At 39.3% G+C, this 19154-nt stretch overlaps 1 protein-coding gene across 1 annotated transcript in view; it reads left to right on the forward strand.

The window, feature by feature from the left end:
* APPL2 (adaptor protein, phosphotyrosine interacting with PH domain and leucine zipper 2) overlaps positions 1-19154 on the forward strand; it is a 79590-nt gene that overhangs the window by 26197 nt on the left and 34239 nt on the right. Inside the window, exons 3-5 of the mRNA XM_003771096.4 lie at positions 4898-4957; positions 6057-6128; positions 14078-14165. Coding sequence (XP_003771144.1) covers positions 4898-4957; positions 6057-6128; positions 14078-14165 — 220 coding nt within the window. The remainder of the gene's footprint in view (positions 1-4897; positions 4958-6056; positions 6129-14077; positions 14166-19154) is intronic.

Raw genomic sequence — 19154 nt, forward strand, 5'->3', positions numbered from 1 at the left:
ATAAAACTTTTCCTTTAAAGGAAGCAGTATAGTTAAGTGAAACAAAACAATGTATTGATCATGTCTAACAGTATATACCTCATTCTGCACCTATAGTGCCCCCGTCTCTCTCCTATCTGCCATTCCTATGGAAACATAGATCATTTTAGAACTGGAAAAGACCTATGAGATCATGAGGGCCGACCCATTTTACAGATGAAGAAAATAAAGCCTAGGGAGGTTAAATATCACATAAGTGGTAAGTATCAGAGATAGAATGTAAATTTATGTCATCCGACTCTCAAGTCAGTGCTCCTTTCCCTGACCCATGCTGCCTGTCCAGATTGTGTGACATTGACTGAAGTCTGGTCTTTTTCTTTTTCAATGCTGCTTTCCCAGTGTTGTGATCATTGAGTAAATTGTTATGTTGTTCTGTTTGTTTGATTCTGTATCAACTTATCATCTACCCACATTTTTCAGAATCCTTCCTCTCATCATTTCTTATGGAACAATAATACTCTGTTATACTCACGTAGGACAATTTATTCTGTAGCCGGGATCCCTATTTCTCCATCTCCTTTCTGCAGCTATCTACTTTAAAATTACTTTTACCTACTCCAGGAAGCTCAAAATCCAACCACTATGCTTTTGGCTAACCACTATGAACCATGGGATTTAACGGCAGATGGAACACACAACGGAGTAGAAATTGGAACAAACAGTTGAAAGAAGGGTTTGATTCTCTGTGCTTTTACTTATCTCTGTCTCCTATTAATATTTACTTCCGATAAGAAAAATCCAACAAGCTTTGACCCACAAAGCCAATTGCTCTGCCTCAAGGAAGTTGTTAACCAAAAAAAAAAAAACAAAAACAAAAAAAAGTCCCCAGAAGCACCAAATACACAAAAGAGCTTTTTTGTGGTAGCAAAGAACTGGAAATAAGTAGGCAGACATTGACTGGGAACAGAAAAATAAGTTGTGGTACATGAATGGAATATACTATCATTGTTCCAGAAAGAATGATGAATGTGATGAATATGAATAAATAAAGGAAGACTTCAATGAACTGATGCAGAGAGAAATGAACAGAATAAAGAAGAATATTCACAATATCTAAAAGGAAGCGAAAGCAAAGTGAAATATAAAACCTGTGTCAGAGTTTGGAGTTAGAGTCTCTGAGATTACCTATGTAATTTGGGCCATATTATTTAATCTGTGTCTGAGGGGTTTCATTTCTCAATCTATAAAATGACCAAGAGTGCTGGAGCCAGCTCAGACTAGTTTATGAAGAAGAGCCCATCGTTAAATTTTCACTGTGAGCATTTAAACCTCAAAAATCATACAAATCAGAGCTTGATTGATTGATTGATTGGCTAGGCTTAAGAAAGTGATAGAGAGAGTATTAATAATACAGGTTAATCTTACCAGTGTGTTTTGCAGGCACTCTCCTCCCCCAAAGAACTGTTTGCTAATGTTTAACACTTCTGTATCCTTTCCATTTCTTCATCTATTATTCTGCCTTCTATGACTCCAATAGGAACTGCCAACAAAACATTTTCAGGAGAGAGATGGTAGAGGCAGTTAGATCTATTAGTTGGCCATTAAGCATTTATTAAGCAACTACTATGTGCCCGTACTATTCTAAGTGGTCCTAAGCTAGTGAGCACAAATAGGCAGAGTCCTGGACTTGTGTCAGGTCCTGCCTGCTCAGATTAGCAGCATGATCTTGAGTGAGTATTTTACTTCCATAAATCAGTTTCTTAGTAAAAGGTTGGTCTCAATAGTCTCTAAGATCTCTTCCAGGCCTAAACCTAAAATGATGTCATAAGTCATGAGTAAATCCCTACCTAGAAGCCTCATTGTGAACCACAGGTAACCTGGGATCAAGGAGGCTGTGCCAATGGAATTTAAACTCTTGTGGAACCTAGCAATCCATCAGTAAGTCAGTCTGTATTTATCAGGCACCTACTGTGTACCAGGTACTGTGGTAGATAGTGGGGATACAAAGGATGAAACAGTCCCTTACTCTCAAGGAGCTTATATTCTACCAAGCAGGAAAAGCCTGATATACAAACCAAGCTCCTGCTGCTGATGTGTTTTAGGGGAGCAATTGCTGTTTCCAAATGATGTGTTTGGGGTTTAGCACCAAATGATGAGATGGTAGGCACCAAGTGCTGGGGTTCGAACATGTGAAGAATTCATGATGGCCATTCTCTTTGGTCATTTAGTTTATTTTATCTTTGGTTTATTTAGGAGAAAACGTTATAGACAAATATTCCATCAAAACTCTCTCTCTGCCAACTGCAACCAATTACTCTGGACCTCATCATTGTATGAAATGAATATTTCTTTCTTATATTTAGTAACTAATTATTATATTGGGAATAAGCTTCTCCCTTTGTCTACTAACTCATCCAGAAATCAACTAGTGTGGGAAATCTCAAGGATTCACCCAGGCTAAGATCTTAACAGACAGTAAAAGAAATTCTAAGTCTGGGCTAATGGGTGTCCTTCTCGTGTTTGCCCAGACAGGTCTGGGAAATACGGATCCTCCCTTTTGTTAGGTAATATAGAAATTGATGTCTCTTTAACCAAGACTTAGGAGATTCAAGATCCTCATTTTAATATAACTACATCTACTCTTTGAAGGGCTTATAAACTGTGACTCCACTATCATTACATGTCTAATAAAGATAGCCAAATGACCATTCTTTTATTAATAACCTGCTGGCCTTATTAATAAAATTATTAAATTACTTAGAAAATGTCTCTCAACCCTTTTAAATTTAAATTTTTTCACACTAAGATCCAAGAGATTCTCTAAGGAAAGGTCAATAAGCAGGGGATGGAGCATTTGACCACACAACAACTTCCCCAAACTGCTCTATATAAGAAAGGTGAACGACCCAAACCAATAGAAAGTCCCACATCACTGAAATCACATGTCCTAAAGGCACAGAAACATTTGGGAATCAGTTCAACTCAATAGCATTTGGGTGGCTTCAGATCCCAGCCACCACTGGTCTTCCAGGATGCGGTAAGATCAATGAGTCCTTTACCAGCAGCTCTGTTTTTCTTCCAGGTTTACTCAAAGTTTATCTTTCCACCTCTGCCAGTCACCATTAGGGAGGCTGATGTTTGAGTTGGGCTGTTAATCCATGACTGAGTCTTTTGTTATAGTACCTTCCATAATAAAAATCCATAGAAGAGTTACCTCTGCTTTTGAGAAGGACTAACCGACTATCTGGGTGGCTTTTCCTGAGTTGCAGACACACAACAGTCAATCAGTTAATCAATCATCATAAGCATGGGGCCATAAATACAGAAACAAAACAGGTCTTGCCCCACTCAGGGTCTCATCAGATGGGAGGGAGATGTGGGAGCACGTGATAACCACAAGCATCTTAATAGATAGCTAGAATATTAGGCTTGGAATTAAAAAACAGTAAGAGTATGAATTGTGTCCTAGAGACTGGCTCTGTGACCCTGGGAAATTCAACTAGTCTTTCTGAAACCTGGTCTTCTTATTGGGAAAATGAAGCTAAAAATAGCACCAACTATGTGTGAGCGTGGCTGTGAGCATCAGAGGAGACATTTCATTAGACTGGGAGCTCTTCAAGGAAAGGGATGCTTTCTGTGTGTCCTCACCACTTAGCACAGTGCCCAGCATATGTTTAAGAAAATATGCAAAATTTTTGTGTGCATGTCTTAAAGCTCTATATGAATGCTACCAATTATTATTAAAAATGAATACAAAATATCTCAAGGGTGGAGAGACAGCTGAGTGATCAGAGGGGCCTCATGTAGCCTCTCTCTGTCTGTCTCTCTATCTTTCTCCCCCTCCCCATTTTTCCCACTCTGTGTGTGTGTCTGCCTCTGTCTCTGTCTGTCTTCTCTTTCTCTTTGCCCTTTTACTCTCTGTGTCCTCTTTTTCTCTTTCCCTCCCTATCTCCTCCCCTTTGTCTATCTCTGTGTCCGTCTGTCTCTCTGTCTCTGTCTGCCTCTGTCTTCTCTCTGTGTCTCTTTGTCTCTGTCTCTCCTCTCTTTCCCACCTGTGCAATCTCTGGACAAGCCTTCTCTTAGCCTCAGTGAGATGGGGATAATAATAGGACCTGACTTCCAGGATTGTTATGAGGTGAAAAGAAGATCATATTTGTAAAAGCCCTTTGCACACCTAAAAGTGTTATATAAGTGTGAGAAAATGTGATATTTGTTATTACCCAACAGAAACATCCGCATGGGGCACCTGGCTCCGTTAAACCTTCCTGAGAAGCTAACACAGTCTGCCTTGACCCCTTCTTTACTTGAGTCCCAGGGAGGTGGAGTTGAGTGGCAAATTATCATTTTCTCCTTTTGCCCTCTGGTGCAATTTGATGCCAGGAGATCTGTGGCGGGTTTTTCCATTGCTTTTCAGAGCTATTGCCAGCCCAGTTCCAAAGTCAAGGAAGAATCAAAGGCAACTTGTTGCTTAGTTCTTGCCAAGGAGGGCACACAGCCACTGTGGTTGACAGCTCGAGGTAGTGGGAGGACAAAGGAATTAATAAGAGGTTCACATCCAGATCTTCAATTTCACTGGGATATATGTGTGTTACTTCCCTTGTGGAAACTCCCTCCCACAGCACAGATGGGCAACTCGTCTGTAGCTTATGCTGCAAGAATGAAGTGACTTGTTCATGTTCCCACAGCCAGTATTTGTCAGAGGAGGACTCGAATCCAAATCTTTTCTGCCTTCAGAGCAATCCTTTAACCCACTACCCAATGACACCCATAACTGAACACAATCAAGGAAGGAATAAAATGGAGAAGCCCCAAATGGGTCTTAAATCTAACCCCCACAATAAGGAAGATCTGAGCTGGTTCTTGGAAGTCCCCTTAAACACTTTGTACTAACATCGGTATCTCTTTTCCTCCCCTACAGAATGAAATGTGCTTAGCTACCCAACAACTTTCCAAACAGTTGCTGGCATATGAGAAACAGGTAATGTGATTCAATCCTATAAAGTATTTATTAATCACCTGCTGTATTCTAGGCACTATCCTAGGTGCTGAAAGTATAAAGGAAAAAATTTTAAAAATGCTCTCCAGGTGTTTCTATTCTAATGACTTGATAAGGGTATTGATAAAGGAAATTTTATGATGGAATTCTCCAAACCATCATCCTCTGTAATAATTACTAGTAAATTGAATTAGTATTATTGGGTTTTTAAAAATGTTCTTGTTATATACACACTATGTGTTCTATGAGTATTTGCTGCAAATGGCAACAGAGGCAAGGAAAGAGTTTGTGAAGGACCCTGGTTGAAAGGCATACCATGCAACTGAATAGATACAGTCCTAAAAATCAATCAATCAGTAAAAAAGAGACACAGTTCCACCCTTTTAAAAATTTACTGTTTCATAGAGACAGCCCTGACTAGAATAGATTAAGGCACTGGGATAAGGGACAATATGACATAATGGATAAAGCTGGCTGAAGAATCAGGAAGACCTGGTTTCAAGCCCCATTTCTGAAATGGTGGCTATGTAATCCTGGGCAGGTCATTTTATCCACTGGTTCCCCAGCAACTCTCCAAGGATCAAAGTTACAGAAAAGGTACTGGCCTTCATTAGTAGAAAGTTTTTTCCTCACTGGAAGTTCTCTATACCAGTGAAATTACAGATTCAGTCCAAAGGGGGGGGGGGGAAGGTTAAAGACAACTTGACCACTCTTGGAAGAGTTGATAAAATAAGTGAATAAATTAATTTCATTGCAATAAATTGCAATAAGAAGGATATGGGCCAATAATGGGGCAGATAGTATCAGGGAAAATGCATGGATTGATAAGGTGGGATGGAGAAGAGCTCACAGCTCACACCATCTCTTCTCATTAGCCAAGGGAGGATTGCCCAGTTTTAAATCACAGTTCTTTTTGAAGTAACTCTTTTCCTGCTGTTGTTCATCATGATTTTCTTCATTTAAGAAGAGCCAGATGCAAAAACAGAAAGCAGTCTCATGAAATCAGTATATTTACTCTATTGCTGATATCCATGGCACTCTGATAACACCTGCCTCTTTTTTATTTTTATTTTCATCTTAGAATTTTGCTCTTGGCAAAGGAGATGAAGAAGTCATTACCACTCTCCACTATTTTTCCAAGGTGGTGGATGAGGTAAGGTTCTTGGGAAATTACCATATGATTCTCTTTCTTGGGCTTTCTTTCATGTCTTAGATATTTTTAACTGTTTAATTAATTTTAATAAATATTAATAAATAAAAATTTTAGATATCTATTAAAAATTTTCAGGAGAGCTAGATGATCTGGTTTATAGAGCACTGAACCTGAAGCCAAAAAGACTGAAATAAAAATCGTTCCTTAGACACATTAGCTATGTGACTCAAGTTCAGTTGCTGAATCCTTCTATATTTCAGTTTTCTCATCTGTAAAATGAAAATAATAATAGTGCCTACCTTCCAGAGTTGTTGTAATGATCAAATGAGATAATATTTGTAAAGGATTTTCCCAACCTTAAAGTGCTATATAAATGCCAACTATTATCATATATGGATATATAGATATATTCATTTCAGTATTTCATGGGTCTGTGATTTCTTTGGTATGGGAACTCTATACTTAATACCAATTGCGAGCTATCCACAATTTATATAACCTTAAAGAGTTGCTTTATGCAATTACAGTTGCATTCACGGAGGGACTTTTCACTTTTTACAACTGGATAAAACTATAGATCTGGCACAGAAAAGAAAATAAATACGTTGTTTCACTGGAGTGGACACTCATGCCATTAAAACAGAGCAACCCCCGTGTGCCTTAATAGGTAGTCTTTAAGAATCACTGTGATTGAAATATGTATGCAATCACAATCATAAAAACAGTTGCCATTAATGTAGCATTTTTCCAGTTGATGAAATGCTTAATATGCTTGGTCTAATCAGATTCTCAGGTCACAAAATTAGGTAGTTTCTGTGATCCCTTCTAGTTAAGAGCTTATGAGGTATGATCACAGGCCTTCCAAGGCTAAAGAAATGATCCCATGCTTTTCCTCTCTTTCGTCCATCTGCCTTGAATCCAAATGTATTTTGTTCTGGCCAAAGCCAGCCCTAAAGGATAAGGCCAGAGAGCACAGAGGATACCAGGTGAAGGGCCTGAAATAGCCAAGCTGACCTGGACTTTTGTGTTACCTAGCCCCACCCAAACCAGGCTGCTTTCACCAGACACATCAGGTTCTTGTTCTCAGTTTGCTTATTTCTGTTTAATGTAAGAAAGGCATCCCAGAAGTCCTAAAGATCTGACTTCCTATATTGATACAGAATAAAATAATTTTTTAATATTTTAAAATTTTATTTTATTTAAAAATTTCCCAGTTATATTCAAAACAATATTTCACATTTGTTTTTAAGATTTTTGAGTGCTAGGTTTTCACCCTTGTCCTCATCCACAATTAAGAAACCACATGTGAAATTATGAAAAACATTTCCATAAAAGTCAAGTTGTGAAAGAAAACATAGATCTCCCACCTAATGAGAATAAAAACCCTCAAGAAAAATTAAGTTAGAGAGAGAGAAAGAAAAAGAGAGCGAGAGAGAGTGAGAGCAAATGAGAGCGAGAGAGAGAGAGAGAGAGAGAGAGAGAGAGAGAGAGAGAGAGAATGCTTCAGTCTGTATCAGACACAATTAGTTCCTTCTCTGGGTATGGATGGGATTTTTCTTCATAAGTTCTTCAGAGTGGGTGTGGATGATTCTACTACTGAGAATAACAAAGTCATTTACATCTGGTCATCCCACAACATTGCTATTACTTTGGGTGCAATATACTTCACTTTGTTCAGGAAGGCCTTTGCAGGGTTTGTTTGTTTGTTTCTTTGTTTGTTTGTTTTCTGACAGCATCCTGCTCATCATTTCCTATAGAACAATAATGTTCCATCACAAACGTGTACCACGGTTTACTGAATAATTCCCCAGGTGATGGGCATCACCTTAATTTCTTTTTCCCTGAGAAGAGAGCTGCTATGAATATTATAAATAATTTTTTTTAATGTTAAATGCCTTGTAAATGTAAGCTGAGGCTCCAATGTTTGGGAAAAGGGGATACTAATAGGAAGAAGGAAACTGTGTGGTTGCCACAAATTGCAAGAATCCCCTTAATCCGGGCACTGGAATGTCCGTGGCTCAAGAACCACCATAACAGAGATTCTAAGATCCCTTCTAGTACCAAGGTTCATGACCCTGTTTGGCATATTCCTAGCAAAACAGTTTAGTGTTTTGCCACTTCCTTGTGAGGAAACTGAGGTGAACTAATTTTCCCAGGCTCACACAATTAGTAAGTGTCAGAGGTCACATTTGAACTCAGATCTTCTGATTCTAGGCCCAGCATCTGCTGCGCCACTTTGCAAACCAAGTCAGAGGATCCAGGTTCAAATCCAAGCTCTTGTTACCTGTGTGACCTTGGACAGGTAATTTCACCTTCCTAACCTGCCTGTGTCCTTATCCATAAAATGAGGGTGCTGGATGATGTGGCCTCTGAGACCCCTTCCAGCTAAACTGTAAGTCTGATCTGGTGACTACATTGTGCTGCTCCCCATAACTGGGGAAAGTATACAGCAATCTCTTCAAAATGGAACATTTTCAATGAGTGACTCTAAATGGGAATGGTTGGGGCTAAAATGGACACCAGGATCATTTGGCCAAATCTTTCATTGTACAGATGATGAAACAAGATCAGAGCAGTTGAATCAAGGATCCAAGATGACAGAGGGAGAACACTAATCCCCAACGGATGCTCTTGCCTCCATCCCAAACTGCCCTCCCTTTGGGCTCCAAAATGACCCAGGAGGAGGTTTAGCACAGGCAGCCTGGTTCAGTGGCTTCGAACCACATCACTTCTGTGGACCTCAGTTTCCTATCCTGTAAATGAGAGCATTGCTGGATATCTTTCTGGCTCTGGAAGCTTAGGGTTCTTGGCCTGTCTGGCTTTTAAATGTACAGATCTGAGCATGAATGTGATTTATGATTAACCCAGGTAAAGCATGAGGGAAGGAGACTGCTCCCAGCTGCCACCCCTGGCCCAAACCTAGGGGAGGAGCCTCTTCCCCTCTGCTCAGAGAGCCTTATGAGGTTCAAACAAAACCAAAAGCAGAGGATGGAGGTTTTACAATGGAGGGAAGTAGGTGATAGAAACACCTAGGAAATGTGTTTCCTCAAAAGCCAGAGGAACACTGAATGCTTTCCTTTATCTATTTATTTCTTTATTCTTTCTTAGGTTTCAGATTCCTCCTTTGGAATAGGAGTGAGTTACATTAGAATACCTCTAATGGCCCTTCCAGCCTTAACCTCGACTTGTAATCCTTTCCTCCCTGGGCGTTTTTATGATCTGTACAATGAAGTACAGGACTAGGCAGCCTCCAAAGTTTTTTTTTTTTTTTAAGTTCTGAAGCTGGTAGCCTATGAGCCTTCCTCCCCTTCTTTCTCCCTCCCTTGCCTTCTTCCTTTGTCTTTTGTTTTTCTTTCTCTCTCCCTTCCTTGCTAATTCTCATTCTTTTCCCTGTCTTTTCTTTCCTTTCTTTGTTCCTTTTTATTTTTTCCTATTTTATCTTTGTCTTTTTATTCCCAGTACCTAGTGTGGTAGAACATAGTATGGGCTTCTTAAATACTTATAAAATCTCCCTTTTCTTCTCTCTCTATCTCCTTCTCCTTCTCTTCCTCCCTTCCTCTCCCCCCCCCCGTCTATCTCCTATCTATCTATATGTCTCTCTTTCTTTCTCTCTCCTCCCTCTTTCTCCCTTATCTTTTTCTTTTTCTCTCTATTTCTCTGTGTATCTCTCTCCCCTCCCTTCCTTCCTTTTCTCTTTTATTTATTTTTTACTTTCCTTCATCCTTTGCTCTCTTCCTTCTCTTCTCTCATGTTTACTTCTTTCCTTTCTTCCTTCTTTATTCTCTTCCTCTTTTCTTTCCTTTCTCCCTCCTCCTTCCTTCCTATTTCCTTTCCTTTTTCCTTTCTTGTATCATCTTTTCTTCCAATTTTCCTTCTTTGTTTCTTCTTCCTCTTCTCTTTATTCCTTTCATCTTTTTTCCCCATTTCTCTTTTTCCTCTTTCATTCCTTCCTTCCTTAGTCTCTTCCTCCCTTCTAATAGATAATCACCAGCATCTGTCACTGAGAGAAGAAAGGAGGGAAGGAAAGAAAAAAAACAAAGAAGAAGGGAAAGAAGGAAAGATAATAGAAAGGAAGGAAGAGAAAAAAGATGAAAGAAAGTAGGAAAAAGAAAGAAAGAAAAGGAAGGGAAAGGAGAAAGGATGGGAGAATAGAGGGACAAACCTAGAGATAGAAAGACAAGAGACAGAGAGAAAAACAAAGAGGCAGAGACAGAAAAAGAAAGGAGGGAGGGAGAGAGAGAAGGAGAAAGAGAAGCAGACAGACAAAAGAAAGAGAGAGGGGAAAGGGAGGGAAGGAGACAGAGGATGGAAGGAGAGAGAAGACAGAGAGAGAGAGGCAGGGAAGAATGAACACAGAGCTAAATCAGAGACAAACAGTCCCTGCCCTCAAACATCATACAATTATCAACCTCCAGGAGTGTCTGATCTAGCAGAAAGAATCAGCCATGCCCAGAAATGCTCAAGTTCCAAAACTGCCCGTGCCATCAGCACTCTTTAAACATTTAGGCAAAATTTTGTAGGGAGGTGGAGGAAGGATACCATGTCTCCACTTGAAGGGCACCTAGAGAGCCAGGAAAGGCTTTGTAAAGGTCATAACATGGGAGCTACGCCTTCTTTGAAGGATGAATAAGGTCCTGAACCATGCAGAAATGTGTGGGAGTGCTTTTCACAGCCAAATGCAGAGGCAACAGCAGTGGCCAGGGTGTGTTCAGGAGCAGTGAGCAAACCAGTTTGGCTCATAGAGCAGACAGAAGTTGATCTGACCCGAAAAGTCATGAAGGCAGAACACAAACATTCTGAGCTCCTTTTCCTGGGCCTACAGATGATATGAGTTAATCATTCTTAGGAAGCAGATCACTAGGAGCCTCTGGCCTTCAGGCTTTCTAATAGCAATCTAGATTTTGTTTAACCCTCCTACTAATATGAAGATTAATTAGTCTATATGATTGATATGGCTACTAAGAAAAACCTCTTTGTTTCTGCCTCTGAGAAGATATTACTTATAGATATGCTGGGAGAGACCTCAAAGTCTCTCTCTCTCTCTCTATATATATATATATATATATATATATAATGAATAGAGATAGATAGATGAGTAGATGAGTCCAGCCCTCATTTGCAGATGAGGAAACTGAGGCACATTATGGTATAGTAACACTTGAGTATCATAGATTTAAAGCTGAAAGCTCCAAGTGTAAGTATGTATTTGTGTGTGTGTGTGTGTGTGTATGTGTGTAAAAATGTATGTATGTATGTGGTTTAAACCTCATCTTTTTCTTTTTCTTTTTTTTCTGAGGCAATTGGGGTTAAGTGACTTGCCCAGAGTTATCTTACAGATAAAGGAGTTAGTTTGTGAGAAGCATCTTGAAGTTAGGAAATCCTTGGATCAATCCCCACTTTTCACACATATTGGCTATGTGAGCCTGGATAAGTCAATTAACTCCTTAGCTCCCCAGGAGATCCTAAGACTATAAGCTATACTATAAGACTATAAGCTCCACAATAAGAGAAGATCAGTACTGGTCAAGGGAGTTTCCTACATTTGTGAAACTACAAAAAATAAGATCATAGGTAAGGTGGCTGAAAGCAATCTCAGATGCCATTGAGCTCAACCCTCTTCTCTTACTGATGAGAAAAGTGAGTAGCTTTATGTGACTGACTGTCCAAGATTACTTTACACAGCTAGTGTTTGTAAGGGCAGAATCTAAACCCACTTCCTCTGTCTCCAGAGACAGCCTTAATGTATATGAATATATGTATATGTTGTTTCACTCCAATAAAATGTAAACTTCTTGAGGATGGGGACTATTTCATTTTCACCTTTGTATCCCCATTGTCTGGCACTTTAAAGTTCTTAATAAACTCTTGTTAATTAATTTATTGATTGTTTTATACATGTAGTTATCTCCAGTTGAATATAAGCACTCTGAGGGCAGAGGCTGCCTCATTTTGGTCTTTTCTGTCCCCAGCATCTAGCACAGAGGGAGGGAGAGAAACTGACAGAGAGAGAAAAAGAGAAATAGAGACAAAGACAAAGAGATACACAGAGAGAGACACACAGAGAGAAAGAGAAGTGAAGAGAAGAGAAGAGAGAGGAAGGGGAGGAGAAGGAGGAGAAGGAAAAGAAGAAGAAGGAGGAGGAGGAAGAGGAGGAGGAGGAGAAAGAGGAAGAAGAGGAGGAGGAAGAGGAGAGGAGGAGGAGGAAGAGGAGGAGGAGGAGGAAAGAAAGAGAGAGAGATACTAACCTTGCTAATTGATTCACTGATTGTCTTATATGTGCAATAATCTCCATAAAATATAAACTCTCCGAGGACAGGAACTATTTTCTTTACATCTTTGTATTCCTCATTATCTAGCACATAGAAGATACTTAATAAATTCTTGTTGAGAGAGAGAGAGAGAGAGAGAGAGAGAGAGAGAGAGAGAGAGAGATCATCTGTAGTAGGAAGTAAGCCCACTGAGGGCTTCTTCTCATTCTGATCTTTTGCGCCACTAGCACCTTGGACAGTGCCAGGTACCATAGGTGCCCTCAAGAAAAGCATGTTGAATTAGATTGAATTGGGTATTGCCTGCCTTGTGTAAAAATGAGCTTGTCATCACCAGCCCCCAGAATCTCTTTTCTTTTTTGCTTTCGGTTTTGGTGCCTTAGCATGGCAAGAAGTTGAATAGATTTTCATCTTTGTCAGAATTAAGGGAAAATCCGCAGCGACAGCTCCTTTTCCCTCTTCTTAGTGAGACCATTTAGACACATCAGTCTCAGTTAAGTTCTTAGGTGGGAGGGATGGGGAGCAGAATCAAGGGCCATTGTTCCATCCCAGAGTGAGGAATCTGCTAGAACACAATCGCCTCCTTGTTCTCGGGAACCTCCTTTCCCAAGCAACAGGCAGGATTGAAGTCTCCCAATGTGGCTTCAGCAAGCAGCATCCTTCCTATGAAGCTTTCCCAAGCCCACATCCTGGCTGTGCCTTTGGTGTGAGCAGGTTCTCAAGTGAGGCTCCCTTTCAAGTGAGACTTCAAACCAGAGCCCTATTTGGAGGGCCAAAGGTCCCCTAGTGCCTCAGTGAATGAGTGACCTATGCTAAGCATGGCGACCAGTGCTGTTCATTGTTGGTTTGTAAAAGCATTCCCAGGCTTTGGGAGGGGTAGCTTGGATGCGGATCTATTGAGAAATCGGCAGAGTAAACAAAGATGAGATAGCTCTCATTTCTCCATTCAGAAACTCCCTTGGCTAGTTTAGCCAGAGGAACTCACCCTAAGCCTGGCAAACCACCGTGGCTTTTCTTTTTAAGAGTCTGGTAGCAATGTCACCATTTAGTGCTCTACAAACATGTCATGGATAGGTTAAGCAAGTCCAGTTGGGTTTTCACTGGACCATCTCCATGCCCTTGATATCCCCCAGACAGACTAGCTGGGTTAGATCATAGAGTCACAGATCTAGAAGTTTGGGGAAGAGACTTTAGAGTGCATCTAGTGCAACTTCTTTATTTTAAAAATAAGGACTTTCCAGATATATTAGGATGATAGGATGATTTTCAGCTTAGAGCTGGAAGGACCTCAGAGACCACCCACTCCAAACTTTGTATTTTACAGGTGAGGAAATTAAAGCCCAGGGAGATTGAATGGTGATTATAGAAGCATAAGATCAAAAATCTAGACATAGGGGAAACCTTAGAGGCCATCTAACATGAACTACTCATTCTATAGGGTTTTTCATGGGTAATAGGAAGCAGAGCTGAGATTTGAACCTGGTTCCTCTGCTGAAAATTCAGCCCTCCTTCCCATGTACCATTCTATCTTCTGAATTCAAATCCTGCCCCACCAGTTCCTAGGCAAGTAACTATAACTGTCTTCTGAAGGAGAGGGAAGAGGGGGAGGGAGAGAGAACACTAAAGGCAGAGCTCCGAATCCTGCTCTTGGCTTGCGTCTCAGGAGGTGTATCTGTCTTTCAGCTAAACCTTCTTCATACAGAGCTGACAAAGCAACTGGCGGACTCGATGGTGCTTCCCATCATACAGTTCCGAGAGAAAGATCTCACAGGTAAAGTGTTGGAGCCCATTAGAGTCCCCTCTGAATGAAGGGCTCATTCATCTTAGACCATCTTCTACTGAATACTTATGTCATGTATTTTCTTCTTCTCTCTTTCCCTGGCCATTTCTTTGTCTCTGTGTCTCTGTCTGTCTCTCCCCTCCTTTCTTCCCACCCTCCCCTTCCCTCTTTCTGTCTGTCTCCCCTCCTTCCTTTCCATTCTCCTATCTCTCTATGTGTCCATCTCTTACTCTATTATCTCTGTCTCTGTGTGTTTCTCTCCTTCCCTCCCTGCCTCTCTCTTTCTCTTTCTTTCTCCTTCTCTCTCTCTTTTGCTCTCACTCTTTCTCTCTCTCCTTCTCCTCCTCCTCCTCCTCTTCCTCCCCCTCTCTTTTCCCCCTCTTTCTTCCCCCTCTCTTTCTCATCCTATTTCCTCCTCCTTCCTCCTCTTTCCTTCCTCTCCTCCTCTCCCTCTCTTACCTCTCCCCTCCTTTTCCTCCCTTTCTCTCTTTCTGTCTCTATGTCTGTGTCTCTCTGTGTCTCTGTCTCTTTCTCTGTATCTGCCTTTCTCCAAGAGCCTCTCTCCTTCTTTCTCTTCACACACATACATATATCATCATAGTATTAATATAACTTATTAATATATTATTTATGTATAATTATACTTTATCACATATTATTTGTTATTATTATATTTAAAGCAATATTTATTGATATCTTATTTTTATGCTACCTTCATATTCTACTATATCCCTCTTTGCTTCCCTAACTCTAGAGAGCCATGCCTTAGATAACAAGATAAAAGTGAAAGATGGAGTGGGAGAGGGAAAGGAAAGCAATTCAGAAAACTAACCAGCACATCAATCAGTATATGCTATTTTCCACACCAGTTACAAATGTGTGTTGTATTCTTCATCAAAGCTTCTTCCCTCTCCCCCCAATGAATGGGGTAGAGGGCTGGATGAAGAGCCAGGATAGAACTTTACCTCATATTAAGACTCTGAATAAGCCAGTTCCCTTTCTTCTGCCTCAGCTTCTGTTTATTTAGTTAATGTCCAATTCTTCATGACCTGATTTGTGATATTCTTAGTAGAGATACAGGAAAGGTTTGCTATTTCTGTCTCCAGCTCATTTTACATATGAAGAAGCTGAAGCACACAGAGCTAAGTGACTTGCTCAGGGTCACACAGCTTCAAGTTTCTAAGGCTGAGTTTGAACTCAGGAAGAGTTTTCCTGATTCCAAGTTCAGTGCTCTAACCACTATTGTACTACCTAGTTGCCTCAGGCTTACATTGTTTCCTTATCTGTAAGAGAAGCTTAATTCACTGACTTCTAAGATTTAAAGCAATATTCCTATGAGAAAGAATGTTCTTTCCCCCCTAAATTATATGTAATAAATAACATATAGCACATTATTATATAATATGTATCACATACGCATATAATATATTTTATAATTATATATTTTGTGTATATTATAGAATACATTATATATGTTAATATGGCCTTTATTATAAATAAAATATTTTTTATATTCTCTAATATGTTATACATATGTAACATGATTCCATAATATATATATTATATAACATAATAATGTATATCCTGTATTGTATAAATACATTAATAAATTATATATAAGTCATATTTTATTTAATACATTATTATATATGTCATATATGTACAATACATTCTATAATTATATAATTTGTGTATCTCATAGAATATATTACATAACATGTTAATATACTCTCTATTATATATAATACATTTTGTATATTCTATAATACATTATACATATGTAATATGATTCCATAATATATGTATATCATATAACATGGTAATATATTCTATATTATATAATATATTAAGAAATTATGTATAATAAATAGCATGTTATATAATACATTATTATGTATTATGTATCTGATACATGTATGATACATTCTATAATTATATAACTTAAGCATATTATAGAATGAGTTATATATGCTAATATATTCTTTATTAATATAATAAATTATATTATGTTTAATATATTGCATATACATATTCTCAAATAGATACATTATATCTATATAATATAATTCTGCAATATATGCACATTCTATAATACATTAATATATTCTGCATTATATACAGAACAAATGTAAACAGAATTAAAGGACAAGGCAATGTGAGAGAAGGTTAGTTCACAAGCTGTTGAAGGGATTAGAAAATCTGTCAGGGAAAAGGTGGTGTTTGCGCTCTGAGGAGATGAAGAGAGCGAGCTTTCCGGACCCAGGGAACGGCCCATGGAAAAGAACAGAGATGGAAGCTGGAGGGCCATCTGTGTGGACCAAAGAGAAGGCCAGCTTGGCTGCCTTTCAAGAGAGGAAATAATGAGGCTGCAAAGGAAGGCTTGGGCAAAGTCTGTAGACCTTTAAAAGCTAAACAGAAGAGCTTAGATTTATTTCATCCTAGAGGCCATGAAGAGTTCAGCTGAGCCACAGAAGCATCTGTTCAACAGGAAGGAACTTTTACGGACAGTTTCTGGGATAGAAAGTGGACACACAAGTTTATAATTCCAGAGTTGGGGGGGATCCCTCGTGCACATGATTTTTGCTTGCCAGATTTTGGTAACTGTGTGCCCATTTTCCCTCCACAGATGTTAAATGCACTGGCAGGAAAGTGCGAGCCAGGTTTATGAGTGGATTGTGATAAACTTCTTATTCATGTATTTGAGTACTTATGATATAATTTTATTTTTGCCGTGTTACTAAGTAAAAGTAAAAAGTATGATCTTAAATATTTTAAATATTAAATATCTTAAGCTCTAAATATTTCATCAATGTAATTGCCTGGTTTGATACAAATAAAACACATGAGTAGGGACTTGAGAATTCAAGGAGTATATAGGAAGAGCATATTTCTCCTCAAAAAGATTATCACTAAGAGTCTAAGAGAGTTTGGTGTAACTGCATCAAAATGGCCCTTCTCTAAGAACTAAGACCTACCAGTGTAAGGACAAGCCAGTCCAGGGAGGAAGTAGTTGTCCACCTGTTCTGGGTGAGACATATGAGGTTTTCCAGTGTAGATGGTCACCACCTGCAAATATTACATTTGAGTTTATTTGTTTAGAGACTTAATACTTCAGAGATTCTTGATTTTGTCAGTTGGGATACTCCCTTCGTCAACACAGATAGCCCAAAGCTTCATAAACAGTCATGGAAAGTTGTTTGTGGACCAAAAAAAATTCATTTCTATATAACTAACATGGTAATAAGACTTTTGAATTGATCTGGTCATCAGATAATAGATATTTAAAGAAAGAAGTAGATAGGTAGGAGAGTGGGAGAAAGAGAGAGGAGAAAAGGAAGGAGACAGAAAGAGAGAAGAGACAGAGACAAGGAGAGAGTACAGGAAGAAGGGAGACAGGAAGAGAAAGGAAATGAGATAGAGACAAAGATATAGAGAAAGAGGGAGAAAGGAGAGATAGAGAGAAAGAGAGAAGAGACAGAGAGACACAAAGACAGGAAGCAAGACAGACAAAGAGACAGGAAGGGAGGGAAGAAGGAGACAAGAAAGACAAAAGGAAGAGAGAAAGAGAGAGAGAGGCAAAGACAGAGACAGAGAAAAACCAAGAGACAAAAAAACAGAGAGATAGAGACAGACAGGGAAGGAGGGAAGGAGGAGAGACGACAGAAAGAAAAGAGAGAGAAGACAGAGAAACCGAGACAGAGAAAATGGAGAAGGTAATAGGGGGAGATGAGGACACAATACCTAGCTCTGTAAAAGCCACCTTAGGAATACCCTAAGGCTTAGGAAAGCCCTAAGGCTTGTCCTGGATTGCTTATAATTGAGTTTATTCTAAAAGTTTAGATTTTAGGCTTTTACACAACATTTTTTACAATTTTTTTTTTATTGTTGCATCACCTTCTTTCACAAATATAGCCTTCTCCTTCTCCTCTCTAAGGAGCCATGCCTTGTAAGAAAGAATAAAAAAGAAAGTAAGCAGATCTGAAAAAAATACACTGCTTTAATTGAATAAACCATTTTTAATGGAAATTATCTTTTGCCTTTACATCATCATTTCCCAATGTATTTCTCTGTTTCCCTCACTCAGAGAGTCATCCTTTACTATAAAGATTCTTTTTTAAAGATCAGTGAAATCAATTAATATGCCAATTAGGTTCAGCATTATATGCAGCATTCCATAGCTCTAGACCCTCACCTCTGCAGAGAAGGGAAAAAAATGTCAGCCACACTTTTTCTTTTTCTTCTTCCTTTTTTTTTCTGAAGCAATTGGGATTAAGTGACTTGCCCAGGGTCACACAGCTACGAAGTGTTAAGTGTCTTGAGACCAGATTTGAATTCAGGTCCTCCTGACTTCAGGGCTGGTGCTCTATCCACTGCACCACTTAGCTGCCCCAGCCACACTTTTTAAAGGAATTTTCAGCCCCAAATTCTAGCCCATGCACCCTAGAAGTTTAGGGGAGATTCCTCCTTTCATGGGTCCCCAAACACCCAAAGGTACCAAATAGGCAGCTTGGCGAGGAGTTTTAAATGTCACCTGGGAGCTAGACTAGCACTGTCCAGGTAGAGTCCTAAATCCCCAGCTAAGTTGGGTGTTTGCAGGAATCAGACAAAACATTAGATGGAGTAGAGAATCTAAGCAATGTTTCAGAAGGAGATTTTGCTCCTCTCTTTCAGATATCATTCATGTTTGGTCTGAGGGGACCCCAGAATACTGGGTGCTCATTTGACATAAGATCATGGACAGAACTAGAAGGGACCCCAGATTTTCTAATTGAACCTTTTTACTAAAAGACTAGGAAACTCAGGGCCAGAGGTTACATGATTTATCCAAGGTCACTCAGCAAGAAAGTCATTATGAGCTGATGTTGGAAGAAACCTCAGGAGCTATTTAGTCTAAACCTTCATTTTTCCATAACTGAGATGTGAAGAGATTAATGTGCCCAATTTTTTTCACCTGGGTAGTAAGCATCAGAAGTGGAATTA

This window comes from Sarcophilus harrisii, chromosome 5 (genome assembly GCF_902635505.1).
Source record: "Sarcophilus harrisii chromosome 5, mSarHar1.11, whole genome shotgun sequence".
Taxonomy (NCBI): Eukaryota; Metazoa; Chordata; class Mammalia; order Dasyuromorphia; family Dasyuridae; genus Sarcophilus; species Sarcophilus harrisii.